This window comes from Corvus hawaiiensis, chromosome Z, assembly GCF_020740725.1.
Source record: "Corvus hawaiiensis isolate bCorHaw1 chromosome Z, bCorHaw1.pri.cur, whole genome shotgun sequence".
NCBI classification, from domain to species: Eukaryota; Metazoa; Chordata; class Aves; order Passeriformes; family Corvidae; genus Corvus; species Corvus hawaiiensis.
In genome coordinates this window covers 45,539,762-45,559,184 of record NC_063255.1, presented here as the reverse complement: position 1 = coordinate 45,559,184, position 19,423 = coordinate 45,539,762, and the positions used below count along the sequence as shown (strand labels likewise).

The window sequence follows — 19,423 nt, the reverse complement described above, 5'->3', positions numbered from 1 at the left end:
ACTGTCATCTGTGATTAATGCCACGGAGACTGCCACAGTATTATCTTGACAGCAAATAAGGCTAGGAGCACACTCTCAGACATACAACTCAAATATTTAAGTGTAGAACTGTATCTGGCTGTGGTTTAATAAGAAGGACTAAATGAATAAGTAGAGAATACCATCTGTGTTACCTCCTTTCCATTTACTCTTAACATAAATTACTCTCCAAGATTCAAACTACTTTTTAGTTTGTGTTAAGGCTTGAATTGCATTTTAAAAGCAGCTTAGCAAAATGAGGGAACCTGCATAAGTCATTGAGCCATGCCCAATTTAACTGCAGTTTGCTTATAGTTCCAGTAGATGGATTCTATTAACTGAACACACAACTCACACATCACAGAGCAGACAAGGCTGGGCAGCTTGCAAGAAAACACCTGTAACTGTGATCACTTCTAGATTTCAATGTTTGATGCTTCAATGCCTTTCTCACAAACCATTTCTTAGTTATCGCTCTAAATCTGGAATAATGAAGAATGAATGAAAAGGATCAAACACTGACCAAAGTATCTGACAGTATATCCTGCCATACATTAAGTAGATTATGTCTAATCTTAGCCAGGTTCAACTCTTTATTAATTTGGTGACATCCTCCTGCCTTACAGCTTATGGTTCTTCACGTGTTAGGAACAGCATCATCCGCTGCTCATGAGCTGCTTCCTCAATAGAAGCTTGTTGTTGCTGGATACAAAAACGATGGTGCAGCTCTGGTTCTTCCCTGCAGCAAGTGGAGAAAGCCAGTGGTAGGGGGTACCATGAATGTTAAGCATTATATGAACCTGATAAAAGATGTTAAGCAAGCCAGAAGAGACATCAACTGAAAGTTACTAACAGAGATACACCATGTCCAAATAGGAAATCTGAACCCCAGAAACCATGGTTGAAAGCAGGGACTGCATGGAAAGGTACATGCTGTTGCACAAGCAAAAGAAACAGCAAACGCTTATGGACACTAGAGGAGGAGGAACACTGAGAATCTTGCCCTTTACTGCCTTGTGTTCAAACATAACAAGCGACAGCCACAAACTACTTGAAATAATGAAGACTGCACTAGACACCCAGGCTTTCTTACAAACTAGCTTGTCATATTACAAGGAGAAGCTCCTTACCACTCCAAAGTGAAAGAACACCGTAGAATTTGCCAAACCAACTTACTTTTTGAAAGCTAGCTTTACCCATTAATTTTTACTGTTATTAGTAGTAACATATTCTAGGCACCTCAGTTTTTTCTTTTGCAGTCAATTTGTTCCTTGTCAGGAATACAGCTAGCAGTTTTAAATATTCTGCCTTATTGTACCCACCTAGTCACCTTGAACAAGCAAGTGGATGTAGAGCACTTTTTTCTACTGCTGCGGTGTTTCAAAACCCGCGGTAATGTGCTCACCCAAGCAAAAAACTGGAATGACACTGTTGTGGTTTAAATCCAGCTGGCAGCTAAGAACACAGCCACAACTAAAAACACTCCCCCTCACATCCTGGTTTAAAAGAGGAGGAGAATTAAAATCTTGCCAGTGAAGACCAGCTTAGCAATTAAAACAAAGTAAAATGTAATACTACTAATAAAAGGAAATAAAAAAGGAGAGAAGCCCCAAGAAAAACAAGTGATAGACAATAAAACTGCTCACCATCTGCTGGCTCATAGCAAATCCTACCCTCTATCCCAGGTTCAAGTCCTCTGACCTGGCTATGCTCCCACACCGGCTCGCTGGCAGAGCATGAAACACTGGACAGTCCTTGACTCAGGGTAAGCACTGCTCAGCAACAGCCAAACCATCAGTGTGTTATCAACATTATTTTCATACTGATTCCAAAACACAGCACTGTACCTGCTGCTGAGAATAAAGGAACTCTTATTCCCAGCCAAAACCAGGATACACCTGAACATAAATTCATACCCCAAACTTCCCAGAAACACATACTACTTTGTAATGGTTGTTTTGATTTGGTTTTTGTCCAGGTTTTATCTGCTACTTATTCTTAAAGTTTTGAAAGATATCTGGAAATGTACCATGATCCTAAGTTTGAAAAATATTTCCCTGCTCCAGAGAACTTTTTTCATAGGTTAACTTCCAATGTTGCTTTAAATCAGATGGTTTGTCTGGGTTTTTTTTCTGGTCTTTACTGATGAATAAAAAAATGTAAAATAGTGATAAATTGTCTTCAAAACGTAATTTCTTTCCCCAGCATAAGTCTTAGCTGTCAACTCAAAAAATATGTGCTTGAAAGTATGTCCAAGGGGAACATCCTTTTTTCAGTTTTAACAGCTGTAATTAACAAACAAGAACAACTACTAATCTGCAATACTGAGTAGCTGGGAGAAAGCCATTTCTCTTGCAGTTGGTAAATGCACATAGGAAAAAATTATGCTGAGAAAAGCTGACGTTTTCATTATTTGAAACTGAAGTATGTCTCCACAAACAATTAATTCTTACATGAACACAGCAAAATTCTTCCATAAGTAAGCCTGGCTTTTTTAGTTTAGAAGGTGGTGGGGAGGAGTGGGGAAGTGAAATAATCAATGCATCCTACTCTAGATGCAAGACTTCATAACCATTATGCAGCATTATTAGGCTCCAAGTGCATTTCAGAAAGAGCTTTGGCTTAACATGCACAAAGCCACAGCTACCAGAAAGACTACAAAAAAACCAGCCACTCATCTTCAATAGATCCAGAAACTCAGAAGACAGGAAAGAATTCAGATTAAAAATCCTCTTCTGTTTTAGTAAATGGTACTAAATGCTTCAAATAAGCAAAGGAAAAACCAAAGTAATTTCAACAGCTGGTCAATAGTGTAGAAATCCTGAAGATAATGTGGCTGTGTCCTTGATAACTGCAGGAATTAGTAGATTTACAAAAAAAAAATTAAAGGAATCCTAAAATGAAATGCAGGATCTGAGCCCTCTCAATTATTTGCTCTTTACTGTGGATTAAAGTATAAGGTCACTAAAACCACAGGCTTGCATACTTTTATTCTCTAGCATTCTACAGCTTTCTATCTACTTGCACTCTGACTTGATGTACTCCAAGAAGATAAAATTCCATAAAGAGTAGTATAATAAGCCCTTTTCTGGAGTTGTACACAGAAAACCACAATGACAGTCTGGCAAATTTTCACAGTAAGAGCTGCCAGATGAAGTACCGTGATAGAAGAAAATAAAATGTAGATATATATATATTTTACAGAAAATAAACACATGCAGCTAGAAAGTTCTTTGCACATCTTTTTAAGGTCTTGCTTCTATAACACAATATACTAGCTGCTTCAATACATAATGGACCAGCCATTAACCTGTTAGAGGCATCTGCAGTTTGAAGTCTTGTTACTCAGCTTGTGGAGGCTGAGATAAAGGATCTACTTTCTCTAGGGACATCCAGGTCCTTATAATCCACACAACATCCTTGGAGTGAAAGCTTCAGGGTGTGCAGGTCAGTTACATCACTACCCAAACTGAGGCAGACGCTACTGAAACATACCTTTGTTATAAATATTTTGCTCTAATCTCACAGCACAGTTACCCTGAGGGGCCAGTTACACTGTAAGAACTTCAAGTTACAAAAGGTCTCTCTCACACAATAGCTCCCACTAAAATCCACACTTATTCAAGCAGCTGGCCTAGGATCACTAAGTTGTAACAGCAACATATACCTACATACATATATGAAAGAGCAAACAGTGGTGAGATACACCAACTTGGCAGCCTGGGACTCCCAATGTAGAAGCAAACACCACTACCTTAGCTAAAAGCACAGAAAATAGTCCACATCACTACAGGACCAATGCCAGTTTGCAAACCCCAATGCTTCCACAGGCTTCTTTTAAGTTATGGCAGTCACTGACAGAAGTGAACAGTAATCTGCAGAGAAGTGCAAGATAATGTATATTGCATTAATCTCCAACAAAAAGCAGAGTGTTTGCTGAAAAGCAGAGTGATCCAGTGATGTTTTAATTCACTACATTCAGAAAGGTCCCTAATCTTATTCAGTCATATAAAAAGAGTTAAATGTTTAAAACATCAAGGCCTTGCTTATGCTGTATATTGAGATCAACTCATTAATTCAGGCTAATATATGGATGAATAATCATTTTAAAAATAGCTTGTTTCCACAAAGCTGGAAGTGTGAAGAGTGAATCCCTGGCAGGTTTAGTCAAACAAGTCTTTTCTACCTTTTTTACTTGTAAAAACAAAGCCTATGAACTTCTGAAAAGTCAAAACAGTGTTGTGCCTGCATAACAATGAAAATCATATGGAAGTACAAAGACAATTAAGTGCTATCTAGAGTAATACAAGGGGAAACAATTTCCTTCATCCTCACCTGTTTACATCACTCATTTCCAGAAGACATGCAAAGTTCAATAAATTACGCAGTTTACTCTGAAAAGGCACAGTAAATGCTGCTAAATCCTTTTTAGTAATATTAAATAGCAATCAGAAGTATAAACCACAGAATGGTCTGGGTTGGAAGGGATCTTAAAGACCATTTAATTCCAACCCCTTAATGGATTTAAGATGTTTAGTTGTGCTCTGGATCCACACATAAGGCTTCTTTGAAACTTAACTCTTTCAGGATTACCCTTGCAGTCCAAACAGGATGGTTCTTCAAGCACCCAAGCTAGCTAAGTAAGCCAGTACTCTGCTGCTGCACTTTTCTCCAACAGGCACACAAAGTTCAAAATCACTTTATTAACTTTGTGCTACAACTCACCAAGTCCCCAGGCCACACCAGAGACTGCATTTTAAAACATGAACTTGAAAATTAAAAAGATGATTTTAAGATCAACCCTCCCTGTCCCCAAAAGATCTGTCCTTCAAGGTCTTGAGCAAGGTGCTCCAGAGAGCAGTCAGTCACCACACATAAATATATACAAGTTAATATAAATAGAAATTTGCCTTCAATCCCATTTGGTTGCTACTCGTGATTTCACACTTTAGTCAGGTTTTGCATAACGCATTCTGCTGGCAAGGCACAGTTTTCCAGGCAGCACCTTTTGTCCACATCCCTGCCCTAATCAGAAATTGTAAGGCTGATGAACTCACTCGTCTCAGCACACCACTCAGCAGCAGCTAGCAAGTAACCCTGCATATCACAAACTCAGCATACCATAAAAGCACAGGCAGCTTCCTTTAGCTGCCAAATTACTCTACCCTCCCAGCCAAGTGCACAGAACCCTACAAAAACATCTGATACATTAGAGTGATAGAGGACTGCAAACATCAAACACATTGGGAGTAAAGACTGAGAAGGAAAAAGAGATGGGGAGTTTCACAAAAGTAGGAAACTGCTCCTGAAACATGACAAAGTTGTTGTACTCTGTTCATTCATGTGGTCCTCTCTGTATCAGGCACTTGTACTATATGAGCAAATACCTGGAATTCCAGCTACTCATTGCCCTACTATGGTGAAATTTTTCTTTTTTGTCATGGGAATACTTAAAACTTTCTACACTGTAAATAAAGTAACTTTGAACACTAAGCCACTCCACCAATATGCTACACTGTCTTCCTCTGGGACATAAAAAGGAAAATGACCCACCTACCTGGCCCCCTACCTTATCTTCAAGGAAGCAAGAAGCCCCAGATTAAGAGCCTCAGATTAAGGCATGATCATATTTTTTTCCCCATCTTCCTGTAAGGTTTAGATGCCCTAAAATTAAAAATTCCATTAAGGGAAGTGAAAGATTTATTAGAGTTGAAGAGAAAGCTAACACTGCTCAGAGCAACAGTGACAAGAGACTTGAAAGAAACTGGCAGTCCAGCCTCAACTGAGATCACTTTCAAAGTCAGGAGTTTTAGATGTGCAGTAGCACTGACAAGGCATAAGGTTTCCAACGGCTCTGCCCTTGCCAGACACTAACATTCACAATGTTATGATAGAAAGAGAGAACACTACAGAGGTTAACAAGTGTCACATGTTCTAGATTCAAGCAGCCAGTCAGATAACACACTTTGTATTGCTTCCACTGAGGACATAAATAGGTTTCCCTTGATTACCAGAAGATTGCTGAACAAGTCACAGCAAGCATAAAAGCCATCTCTAAGAAATCAGCATTTCAGCTGTGCTCTGTTGAAACAGGGCACTTACCCCTCAGAAGAGAAAATCCTTCTCCAAGTCACAGCCTCAGCTGCTTTGGCAGACTATAAATCAGCATTGTGACAAGTGTTTTCTCTGACTCTGCACCAGAGAAGACTGAGTGCTCCATAACCAAGGATCTGATAGAGCAGACTCCCTCCTAACACTGCACTGACTATAAGCATATACACGGCCCACACTGAACTGTGACCAGTGTTACCACTGTGAACAACACACACACCATCTGATGACACCACGTACAACTCTAGATATTTTTTTTTTTTCTATTTCTCTGACCAACTCAGAATCCTTTGCATTTATTACCATGGTACTTCAATGAAAACAGAGAACATGCATGAGAACTAAAATTCTCTGTACAAGCTTTAGTTGCAAACATACTGACATAGCTGCTTCAACAATTTTATGGAAGTGTTCAACTTTCAGGCAGTTTTTCTACAATGACAGTTCTAGACATCTGAATTGTGTGCTGCATTTTACAACTTCACTTTGTGAAACACAGGAATGAGAGAGTACTTCAAAGTATCTGCGAAACTATTATCTTCAAGAGGACAAGATTAAATTTACAAATCAAACAAGATATCCTGTTAGCTTTAGTCTTACAGAAATAGGTGTAAGAGATAGAAATGTGACCCTTCCTCTACATGAGTGTCCATTACAATGTACTGTAGACTAGACTACAGCACTCTGGATTGTACTCTAGACTGAAAAAGTCTATGAAATTTTTAAGGGGTCACATAAGACTTGAATTTTACCCCGTGAGCCTATAATGTTCACCGTAAAGAAATGCCACCACAATGTGATGGACAGTTACCGGCCACAAGCCAAACAGGAACACAGATTTTTTTGAAGAAGGTGTGTAAGAGGATCAGGCTTTCAACCAACATGTAAGCTCCACAGTAAGGCAGCTGGATCAAGTCTGAAAAACATGCCATGTAACAGTGATCAGCAGGAATGTCCTAAAGCAGACTTTATCTTCAAGCAGAGATGGTAGAAGGCAGCAGGAAATAATGAAGTTTTCAGGTGCAGAGCAGCTGTCTCCTTGTACTAAAGGTAACAGTATTACCACAGCTTCACAGCTCATACACAACTCTATGAATGTGAAATACAGTCCCAGGCTAGGTCCCTAAGCACATCCTGTCTCACTTTCTAGACAGACATCCTAAACTGCAAATGAAATCCACATATAAGCATTATTAGTAGTTCAAACACAGTTAAGGAGACAAGAAAACCAGACCTACTCACAAGCAGGTTCTCTTTTAAAGCAAATGAGTTGTGAATTTTATGAGCATATACCAGAGCTTTGAAGACAAGTTTAAGACATCCCAGTTAGCTGCTTTCTGAAATTAAGGATTCTATATTCCACGAGTTTCAGTTTAGCTAACAATGCCACAAGCACTTCTGAAAACAGGGAGATTATTCCATGATGTGAAAATTAGGCTTTAATCTTCCACACGTACAGCTGAATTTGTACTAAAAACAGTGGGAGGTAAAAGAATGTACTTTGTTGGGTTTTTTTTAAGGAGACTACAGTCACATTTTTACCTATATTCAAGTTTCAGAAAAGTAGGTCCAGAAAATGTTTACCATACTATGGTATCTCTCATATTTTAAGTGGTAGCTACTACTGTCTTCTATTTTTTCAAAAGCTGCTAAATCCATCTATCTTGTGCAAGGAGAAAGCATGTGCTTTCAAGTGCCTGACCAGGGGCAGTTCCAATAATTAAGTTTCATCCCATTTTACCCCCTTCCCTAACATTTAAGAGGATTTTTAGGTTATTTTTTAAAATTATACATGCCTAACATTAGATTACATAAAACGTTATCATTATATGATAAATGTTATCTCTGCTGCCTTAAACATGTAGCAGCACTTAAGGTAAATTAAACAGCTATCTAGAGTGGCTGACTGGTATTCAGTTATGTTGCTTTGCCGAGACCAGGGTCTCCTACCCATTGTACAACCACAATTAACTTAAGCAGCAGTTTTGTAATTTGCATTGACATACATCTGCATTAGTGAAAAGCATGTAAGAGTTAACACAGACTCTAAAATATCTAGGCACAATGACTCATTCCTGACAGATTCTCTGGTTAGTAAGTGAAGATAAAAGTGACGTTCATGACCCACTTATCAGATGCTGTTGTCAGTGGGATTCTCACATGAAGAGAGACTTCTTCAGCATCCTTTAAAATCTTCAATACCATCAACATTTAATTTAATTACCTTCAGTAAAACAACAAAACACCAATCAGCTATCTTAATTCTTACTGATAACACTTGCAATGGTTTTCCACTAATAGAGAAAGCAGAATTCATTTCAGCTACTAATGTTGCCCCAACAGAAAGTTGTGCTCATTAAGTACATGCTTGGAGATGACCATCAGGAACCTTCACAGATGAGCTTTCTCTCTTACCTTATTCACAAGTAAACCCCTAGCTAAAAATCAATAAAATAATCAGGATTTGGACTTCAAACTGTTCACAAAAAATCAGTAAGTGAGCTCCAGGGTGCCTCCTTCCCCTTCAACAGGTTCTCCAGAGCAGGAAGGCCTTCAAGTTCAACTCCTCTCAATCCTAGAGTATGCAGACAGCTTCAAGGAAATGGGGCAGTTCACTTGTAAGTGGGAGGTGTCCCTGCCCATGGCAAGGACATTGGAATCAGATGCATGTTAAGGTTCCATCCAACTCAAACCGTTCTGTGATTCTATGATAATGCATGTGCACTTCATTGTTGCAGATGTGATCACAGAGTGAGTACTAAGTAATAGGGTGGGAGATAACTTGGTTCAAATCCACTGAATGCTCATGAATATTTGGGTCAAGGTAACAGTGGCTGGCCTCAAGATAACACATGGCATTGGCAATCCAGTAATCATGGCTCTAACTCTGACTCTCAGGACAGGACTGTGGTTTCTACTGGGCACAGCTGCAGAGATCACACCTCACACAGGGTCCCAGTGGATGCCCTTTGGGGTACACAAGTTGATCTCTGCCCCAGAGATCTGTGGGCTGTGGTTACTTCCTCCCTATTGTTGGCCTTACCCACCAGTGATAGTGGCCATGAAGCGAAACACACTCATTGAAATCAAGCTTGCAGGATGGTACCACTCTAAGCCAAAGACAAGACTGGACTGGCTCTCATGTGCTGCCACCAAACTCCACTCTGTTTGCAAACTAGCAGGCACAGAGCGGTGGAGACACAAGCCATTACAGACCTCGGTGATAGTGTAAGTACAGGAGTGTATTTCAACCTCTGTGCTACCCTAAATTTATCATTTAAATGTACGCAACAAGTAACTAGCGCTCATGACAATTCATTTAAGAAGGACAAAAAGAATTACATTTTAACAGAGGAATTAAACCAATAAAACTCTGACATTCGTGCCAAATCTCTTCCTTCATAGAGCCTGGTAACAATCCCTGTTCTGGATTTAGAAGAAAAATTTTCTTTTCAAGAACTCTCTGAAGAAAACCTGAAAATGAGTAAGAACAGGACTGGAACTAAAGAGCTTTCTCCTCAGCATCTGTTATCTTGCTCCAGGCTACTTACATCAGAAATATGCTCCCAATGCAGTTACAAGGTCAGGCACGATATTTCTCAATCTCCCTTAAAATACTAAAACCTTTTGGAATAAGACTGATGCAGCATTTTTGCTAACAGCTGAAAGTATGCCTCAAAGCTGAGGAGCTGCTCTCTGGTAAGCAGAAAAACTATCTCCATTAGTTTCAACTCTGGAGTTCTCAGCTACTGAGAATGTAATTTAAATTCAGGATCCTTCTAAGACATCAATTCATGCTGTATAGAAAACAGCGCACCTTGAAACAAGGTGACTACAATTAAGACTAGCTCCATTTCCAGGTAAGGAGTCTTTTGAAACTATGTAGCAGCAATGGTGGCTTCTGGCAAACAGAACATCAGACCCATTGTGTAAGGATGTGGACACTTTGGACATTGATCATTAAGATCTTGAGAGTCACTTCTGTGGGCCTGCAGTAGCTTCTGAAGTAATTCCTAAGCAATTTTGACAAGGAATGCTAAATATGTGGGATATGCCAGACAGAGACGAGCTATCTTTGAATAGCCATCCCATTAACTGATGAAGTACCAGTTACATCTTTCCAGTCCCAGAACAAGAGGTCAGGAAACACCTAAGGAAGGGACATTTTGTTTCAAAGCATTGAATTCATCACCTACAGAGAAAACAGGCTTGTTTTCTCCATCAACAAGATTTCACCTGAAGACAGCAAGTTGTGGCATCAGCCCAGTCTGGTTTCTTTGGCATCCCCAAGAACATTCAGTATTCTTCACACTGAAGAGCAAAGATTACTCTGAGGTTTAGTCAGGCCAGAACAACTAAAACCAGTGATTTCAGTATCCCAGACTAACATGCTAAAAGCAGGGTACTTCACAGATTTCCCCATCCCACTACCTAACATCCTAAGAGTAAGTAATCTGCTGGTTATTCAGAGGCATAGGGGAACCCAACAACATTATGCCAACAGAAGTCAGCCAGAGACTGTTTAATAAGAAGGAAGCCAAAGAGCACAAATTGATTCAAGTGGGCATCCTAAAGAAACTGTTCAAGCGCTGCAATGCAAAAGCAGCTTTACCTATGAAGTAAGGTAATCTGCCCTTTTTCCAAGGTACAAGCTTCATTACCTGCATCCCTGAAAAGAAGCAGCTTTGCATCAACAAGAGCTGAAGTCAACTTAAATGAGGTTGAATTAAAGTTCAAGGAAACCTTATATCTGCTTTTCCACATGTGAAATCTTCTTTCCTAGTACTGCAAAGCACAGGTTTAAATGTCCTGTTAGCATTTATAGCACTCAAATTAATCTAATGAAATGCCAATACAGATGCTTAATTTTGGGGTATATAATCCAAAAAATTATTAATCTAAGTTCCTTCTGAGTAGCAGCATCAGCATTGGTTCCCTCTGCCTTTATTCCATTACTTAAGAGAATTGCGGAACACCATCTGAGAGTTCACTGCTTAGAAAAATGAAAAGATACAGAAAACTCCAAAACAAACATACCTGTTATTTTGTCCCTGACCAGCTTGCAGGATTCTATCTCCCCAATGCTGCCAAACAGACTCTTCAGTTCCTCTTGTGTCATGTTCTGTGGAAGGTAGTTGACTATTAAATTGGTCTTGCTGTCTTCTGTGTTCCCAGAATCAACTGGTGATGAGCAATTGTTTATGGTGGCTGAACCATGGGCTGTGTTATTACAAGTTGGTCCATTAGACAGTTGTGTTTCCATGGCAGCAATTACCTGATGAAAAATATAGAAAACAAGAACCATCAAAATTCATATTTCAGCATCTAGTAGGAGAATCCAATCAAGAACCTAAAAGACCTGTCACTAGGCAGAAATGGTACTGCCAAGGCCATATACTGCCTTTACATGCATGAAAAAACCCCAAACAAACACCAATACAGAAGGATGTTAAACTGTTAGTCAAGAAAATACTTTAAAAGCTTGCAGTCAAATAAACTGTATCTTTTACAAGCTCACAAAATAAAATTAGCACTCAAAGCTTAGTTTCCATCCTCTGCCATTCCCTTCATTTAGGGGAATCACAGCCTTTCTCTTATAGAAGTTACCAAACAAAACTGCACTGTCGCAAGAGTAATCATTTCTATAAACTTACAACTGGTTCCTGAAATAACATGAAACACAGCTTTTAAGGTAATAGCACTTGATTATTTTCAAAAAGAGGTGGGCATTAACTGTATCCAAAGAGTATATCTCATGAGAAATAGCAGAAGTCAAGATTAGTACTTTAAAGAGATACTTGAGAATATATGAATGTGCTGCGATGGAAAATACACTCTTCCTTGACAACATCCATGCCAAACTTCTGTCACCACAGGAATCAGGTTTCTAAATGCTTTCAATTGACAAAACTGACAATTCCTCTTTCATATTTCTTCCCTTCCCTGAACTCTGAGAACAATTAAATTTGAATCTTGAACTTGATTTACTTTTAGATCACTCCAGAACTACTCTGTGTCTGGAAGATCACAGAAGAGATCCTCCTAGAACCTGTGCTAAGGCAGATGGAGAACAGGGAAGCTGTTTGAGACAGCCAGCATGGCTGCACCAAGGGCAAGTTCTGCTTGACCAACCAAGTGGCCTTTCTGTGATGAAGTGACTCCATCAGTGGACAAGGGAAGGGCTACAGTTGTCATTTATCTGGCCTTCTGTAAAGCCTTTGACACATTCCTCTACATCTTAATCTCTAAAATGGGTAATATTTATGGGTAGATTAATAGATGGATAAGAAAGTGATTGGACAGTAGCATCTAGAGGTGGTGGTCAATAGCTCAGAGACTCAATGGACATCAGTGACAAGTGGAGTCCCTCAGGGGTCCATACTGGAACCAGTGCTATTCAGTGTCTTCACTAATAACACAGACAAATGCGTTGAGTGTACCCTCCACAAGTCTGCAGATGACCCCAAGCTGCGTGGTGCTGTTGACACTCCTGAAGCTCAGGATGCCATCCAGAGGGACCTGGACAAGCTCAAAAAGTGGACCCATGGGAATCTCATGAGGTTTAACAAGACCAAGAACAAGGTACTGCACCTGGGTCAGGACATTCCCAGTACCAGCACAGGCTGGGGATGAACAGATGGAGGGCAGCCCTGTAAGAAGGATTTGGGAGTGCTTGGTGGGTGAGAGGCTGGACATGACCCAGCCATGAGCACCCACCCACAGTCCAGAAAGCCAAACAGGTCCTGGGCTGCATCCAAGGCAGCGTGGGCAGCAGGGGAGGGAGGGGATTCTGCCCCTCTGCTCTTCTCTGGTGAGATCCCACCTGGAACACTGCATCCAGCTGTGGGGTCCCAGCACAGGAAGGACATGGACCTGCTGGAGTGAGTCCAGAGGAGGGCATGGATTAGAGGCATGGAGCGTGTCTCCTGCGGCGAAATGCTGAGAGAATCAGGTTTATTCAGCCTGGAAAAGAGAAGACTTTGGGGTGGCCTAATTGCGGCCTTTTAGTACCCGAAGGGAGCTAACAAGAAAGATGGAAAGAGACATTTTTGAAGAGCATGTAGTGACAGGACAAAGGGGAATGTCTTCAAACTGAAAGAGAGTAGCTTTACATTACATATTAGGAAGAAATTCTTTACCGTGAGGGTGGGAAGGCACTTACCCAGAGAGGCTATGGATGCCCCATCCCTTGAAATATTCAAGGTCAGGCTGGATGGAGCTTTGAGCAACCTGATCTAGTGGGGGGTGTCCCTGTTCATGGCAAGTGCATTAGAGTTAGAGAGTCTCTAATGTACTTTCAGCTCAAACCATTCTGATTCTACCGTGTCTCACCCCAAAGTAACTGACTGTATGACTGCAAGATGCAGCAGAAATAATTTGGAGGACTTGTAAACAAGTACTTGTCCACAAGCTGCCATATATACAAAAGGCTCTCTGCCATCTCAGTCAGTGACTGAATGGCAGCAGCTGGTAAATACAATGGATTTTTAATGGCATGCTAATATCTAAGATTTGGGCAGCCTACCCTGTTTGAGACCAACTATCCAGGACAACATGCAAGAGAAAACTATGTAAGTTAATTCTCCAGAAATACATATTTCAACACAAGAAGTTCACTACAGAAATCCATCAATCACTGAAATTCAACCTCATAATTAAACTGCTAAGAGGAGTTCAAGAAAAACCCTCTTGTAATATCACAAAGCAGCATCAGGACCTCTGAAGGGTCTGTCCTAATAGTCCTGTTTAAAGCACCGTATGGAATCAGTGCATATCCAAACAGCTGATAAGGTCAACTGTGTTCAGGGACTGCATAACTGAACTTCCTAGTAACACGAGAGGGGGTAAGTTGAGTTTCTTATTAGAAGTACAACTTAGACATTCCTGGGAACACATTTCTGTGTTCTGCATACAGAAGTATTTTTCAAGAGGTTACTTCAGCACAACGCAAAAAAGGGATACATCTATTAAGAACACTCATTAGAAAAGCATGATCTAGTTTTTCTGAAGAGCTACAACTGGAACAACATTTTCTTCCCTTGTGACAAACTCCAAGGGGTAACCTGCTCCTGGCACTGATGAAACAAGTCCACTGCAAAGATGATAAAGTAGATTATCCCAATTAAGATAAATTACTTTTCAAAACGTTAGCATATCTGTTAAAGGTAGTAGTCACCAATGCTGTGCTCTGAGGCTCTGCAGGATTGCCTTTTTCCCCTTTTCGTCTTTTATTCTCAAATTTGAAGTGTTCATTGATCAAAATTAGCAGGATTTAGCAAGGACAACAAACAATTCTCTCTTAATTGCACATTTATTTTCATGTTCAGGTGGCAAGAATGAGATCCTAAGCCAACATTCAAGTGAACAGCTGCAGTAGCCTGTGTGTGCTGAAAATTTCAGCATCTCTCAGCTATAGAACCATCTGCTCTGAATAAAGTGATACTAATATGTTTTACAAATAATGCATACCCCACTAATAGGCTAAAGAGAACTGTTCATAAAAGACAAAGCACTAAATATTTTTCACTCAGAAAAATAGTTCAAGATAAATTTACAGTTTTTAAAAAATTCTTAGAATAGACTGGCAAATATACTTTTAAAATAGTAATCATAAAAACACAAGTATACAGGTTTTAAAAGTTACTGCAAGTTAGTATTCAGACCATACCAAAACCATTTTAGTACAATACTACTCTTCAATTATCCACCATGTATTTTCAATTAGTACTAAAATCTAATTGACATTAGAAGAAAGGCAAGCCTCTGCAGTGTAATTTCTACAGGAGATCACCGTATTACAGAAAAAGTTGTCTTGGTATGCCCGTGTGCTCTAGGCTCTCACAGAATAGGAACACCACCTACAGCCTATAATGAAACATATAAGCGAGTTAGCATTCCAAATGGAAGGTTATAAGACTTTGGTATGGCCTCAGCACTATTAACATGTAAAAAAGTAGCCTACAGAATTTAAGAAAAGTCCCACAGACCCCAGTCCAAGGCTCTGCTGCCCACGAACCACTTCTAAGCAGAGAAGCCACATCACACAGTCTGACTGCCATGTTAGTTTGGAGTTGCCGTCTGCAATATGGACACAAAAAGTACCGTATGTTAGATTAGCAAGATAATGCAACAAATCAGTTTGTACAAATTTACAGTAATTGCATTTATATTCCCAGCATGTCCATGCAGTGTGGCTTAATTGGATTTGAGGCAATTCCAATCTAATCTTCACAAATTCAGATGTAAAATTATTCCTCTTACGTGAAATAAGATGCTTATTTTTAAGAAGATTTAAAAGATAATGCAGTCTAGTTACCCCTGCATCTACCCTGGGAACTACCTCCAGAACCACATCATGCCTAAAAGAAACTATACCACGAAACAGATTTTTAAATCTTCAAGACTGAAGAGGAAAGAAAGGAAATACAGTGAGTTGATTTTCCATCAGCATATAAGATGATCATGCACTACTGAAAGACAGCTCCCCTTACATGTCTTTCCCAGCCCACAGGAAAAAAAAAAACACACAAAGATGACAAATGACTTCGTTAGAATCCAGTCCGTTCTTAAAAATCCTATGTTTTAAAAATTAAGTAAATTAAAATCTTGTGCAGATGGTATTCACTAAGTTTCCTTGCAATACATGTTTAAAAGTACCACTGCACGTATCACCAGTGGCAGTGGAGTCAAGGATTTATCAAGTGGAATAACTGGAACAAAACATGCAAGTGTTTTTCATAAGAGTATTTTGGTAACCAAAAAGATTGCTCTTTAACTAAAACATCACTGAAAATCCAGTTGGATTTACATTGAACAGTGCTAGAAGGATACCACAAAAGCTAATAGGCCATTTGCAGATGACTACAGGTAGTCCAGATGTGAAATATAACCACAATAGGAACAAATAGAAAGACTCCTGACCACTGTCAAAGCTTAAGATTGCTGTTAGTAAAGAGATCCTTCTTGCCCATGGTTAGCAGATGAGGTAAGTCTAAACTTGATAAAAAAAGACTTAGGTTTCAGAAGGCTGCAGCATCCAGGGTTTATAAAGACGTACTTCAAAGCTTATTTCTGGTTTAAAATGGTGCAAATTACTTTTCATGTCAGTTTGCTACCAAAGTCCATATGGTTAGCAGACTTCATGTCTGGTCTTTATTTTTAACTTAGGTTAATAAAAACCTTCAATCACCTTTTCATGCAAAATAGTGAGGCTTTGGTATCAACTTCAAGTTTGCATGCCATTCGCTGTGGTCTCAACCCAAAACCAACAGTAACAACTTCTCAAGCTCTCCATTGGTTCATAAGCAAGTATGTTGATAAACTGCTTACTACCATGAATAAAATCTGGAAGTCCCAACTGACTTAAGTTGAGACAAGCCTTATTAAGAAGATTGCTTTAAAACAGTGTCCAAAACGCTGTCCTACAAAGACTGTAGTGACATATGCAAGATAATGTATTTGGATCTCCATGGTTCTCAGCAAAGCAGCATGACCCCACAGATTGTTTCCTGTGAACCACAGGCTGCAGATAGAAAACTTCAATAGGACAGCTTACTTGTTTGTACAGTACTTCAGTTTACTCACTAGAGACTCCACTGTTCTCTCAAACACTGCCGCACTTCTCAAAGAAAGCCAAGAGCACCTGTCATTTGAGGTACTTTCAGCTTGCATAACACATTTATCTGCACTGAAGCATTCTATACAGCACTTGCAATCAGCGTGCAAGTCAGTTCTCTGACTAAAAAAACCATTATGTCTCAAAAATGTATTTTGCTCTACCTATTCTTCTACCATTTTTATTACATTCGAAGACATACAGACTGCTCTCTTATGTCTAATTTGGAAAACTGGAGTTCTTACCATTTTATTTACACTTCTACCTGACCTAAAAACAATATTAACTATAGCTAATTACATTCTAGAAAAAAAAAAAAGCTTTCTGAAATGAATTTTCAGCCTTAACACTGTACTAAAACAGCACATTAACACAGAATTTGAACTGTGACTTTTCTTCCCCCTTCCCCCAAAAAGGCTTTAAAATACTGAACTACTGAATAATCTCCAGTACCATTAAAAAAAGCTAATTCAGTTTTTGACTATTAGCCTCAGAGACAATATTACACTTCAGGTTATTAAAACAGCTTAGCAGTTACTGCATTCAAAACCTATAAAACCATTATGTTCAAGAAACAGGGTTCTATACCTACTAAGGAAAAGTTTGTCTTAAAATACATTCAGATTAAGAGGAGAACAATAAAGTCAAGTTGACCAAGTAAATCTGCTTTCTCTATAATGCTGAAAAGAAACAGAACTAAAGACACAGTTGTTCAGTTCAGCAAACTGAGTGGCTCTCTTTAACACACAGTACATGGCAGCAACCTGTCTTTCAATAAACTTACTTCTAGTTCACCAAGCACAGGTAAGATTTTAAACCCAAACACTCAAACACTGTTTATGGCATTAACGGAATGCCAGTTTCTAATTAGCTGCAGTTCAAGCAAGTCATGAGTAAGGTTTGCCTAGCAGAGAAGCAAATAGGCTTTTTTTGTTTTTCAAGAGAAAAGACATCGGAAGTTCAAAAGCCATATGGTTTATGTAATTAGTTCTGGTTGCCATAGAACAGTTCCAATTATAACAGCAGATTTTTATATGAGAGCTTTAGAAAATATAGTGGAGCAAGGAAGATGAAGACTGGCTAAACAATAGTCACAGTGGCTTACTAACTTTCTCTGCAACACAGGTACTTTGGGCATAACATACTCAACTATTCATGCTCAGCTGAAAATGCAGGCTGACGCTGGATCCTGGCAGTGTTGAGACAGAACTAAGGAGGTGACAAAACAGATAAGCCTTCAACCACCTTTACCTCCTCACATGCATACACATGCTAGGGAGAAACGTTTAGTGCATGACTTCTGGCCAAAGTCTTTCTACCACCTGTTTCAATTCATACTTGTTCATCCTGGTCATTGCTGGGCAAGAAATCATTTCACATAGGTTTTATAGTCAGAATTTAATTCTACTTATAGACAACAAACCAAAAAATCACTGCAGAGATGCCTGCCCCGATTACACTACATACTTCTAAGTGGTATTATTACAAAAAGGTGATTACACTCTGAATTTAGACCAGCAGATACTAAACACATCTGCCTCTTTCAATATGTTACCACTGTTCAGGGGCAACCCAAGCTAGACCACGAGATGCCTCCAGCCTCAAGGGTCACAGCTCATACAGTGCTCTTGATGAAGTCCTAAGAGATGCTAAACATGCTCCTGAAGATTCTCCTAAAGGCTTACATACCAGGAAACCTTCAGAGCATGCTTTAGAATTTAGTGTTTGCCCTTCCATCCTGTTTCCCAGTGCAATGGAAGCATGCATCAATTACAACACCACCATTTGCACAAGCAAATACTATAGATTTTGTTTTCATAATACCAAACTCCAGAACACGAAACACCTCTGGCTGCGTACAGTATTCTTTATTTCTTCCAGACAGAAAGGTCTAAACCAGAACTTTGGTCTCTGCTTGTAATGAAGTTGTTCTCTTTCCAAAGGATTTATTCCATCTACTTTGACTTACAACAGTAGTTAATGCATTTTAACAAGGCTAAGTTGTTTCTTGTCTGTGAGAACTGTTGCTAAACATGTTAAGCAAAAAAAAAAAAACAAAAAAAACCAAGCCATCATCATTATTTGAGGGGTCAGAGAAAGGTAAGATCTGGCACAATACAGATGCTGAATTTTGCTTTAAAAAAATAGAACTCACCAAAAAAAAAAAAAATTTGGGGTATTAAAATTTTAAGTGCAGATTTATTAATACTTTGAATAGCTGCAACTCTTCATGCTTCCCCTTAGTGATTTTTATCTTTACTAGAGTGTTAATTTGAAGAACTCCTTTTTTACAAATGGTCAGGTATGTTACAATCATGCATGAAAGAACAGTACTAATTCATGCACGCTCAAAAAAGCTGTACAGTAAGAGATAACATAGGTTTTATAGTCAGAGACTGTTCAATCCAGCGTATGCAAAAGCTATTACATAGGTTGCTAGAACATCCCAAAGCCCTGTATGGGTAAAGGCACACACAGGCCAGAGGGCATGTCTTCAGTTAACAACCTTGACTGTCAGAACAAAACACTACTCACTCTTTCAGTTTCCCTACAAGAAGAATAGTTGTCAAGGAAAGCTTGATGGTTACTCTGAGGTCCACACATTAACAGCACATCTTGTGCTTGGTGAGTCTGCACAAACAGGGTAAACAATGCTTATTTCTTTGTCTCTATTTTCAC

The 19,423-nt window shown here is 39.3% G+C and overlaps 1 protein-coding gene across 9 annotated transcripts in view; it reads right to left on the bottom strand.

Moving 5' to 3' along the window:
• ELAVL2 (ELAV like RNA binding protein 2) overlaps nucleotides 1-19,423 on the bottom strand; it is a 93,403-nt gene that overhangs the window by 36,402 nt on the left and 37,578 nt on the right. For 6 of the 9 annotated variants that reach the window (XM_048291633.1, XM_048291634.1, XM_048291630.1 and 3 more), the window contains exons 2-3: nucleotides 15,117-15,207; nucleotides 11,167-11,404 (exon numbers count right to left, since the gene is read on the bottom strand). In XM_048291633.1, the coding sequence (XP_048147590.1) occupies nucleotides 11,167-11,404; nucleotides 15,117-15,188 (310 nt within the window). In that variant the 5' untranslated portion in view covers nucleotides 15,189-15,207. The remainder of the gene's footprint in view (nucleotides 1-11,166; nucleotides 11,405-15,116; nucleotides 15,208-19,423) is intronic. The other 3 variants (XM_048291638.1, XM_048291636.1, XM_048291635.1) reach the window with 1 other exon arrangement.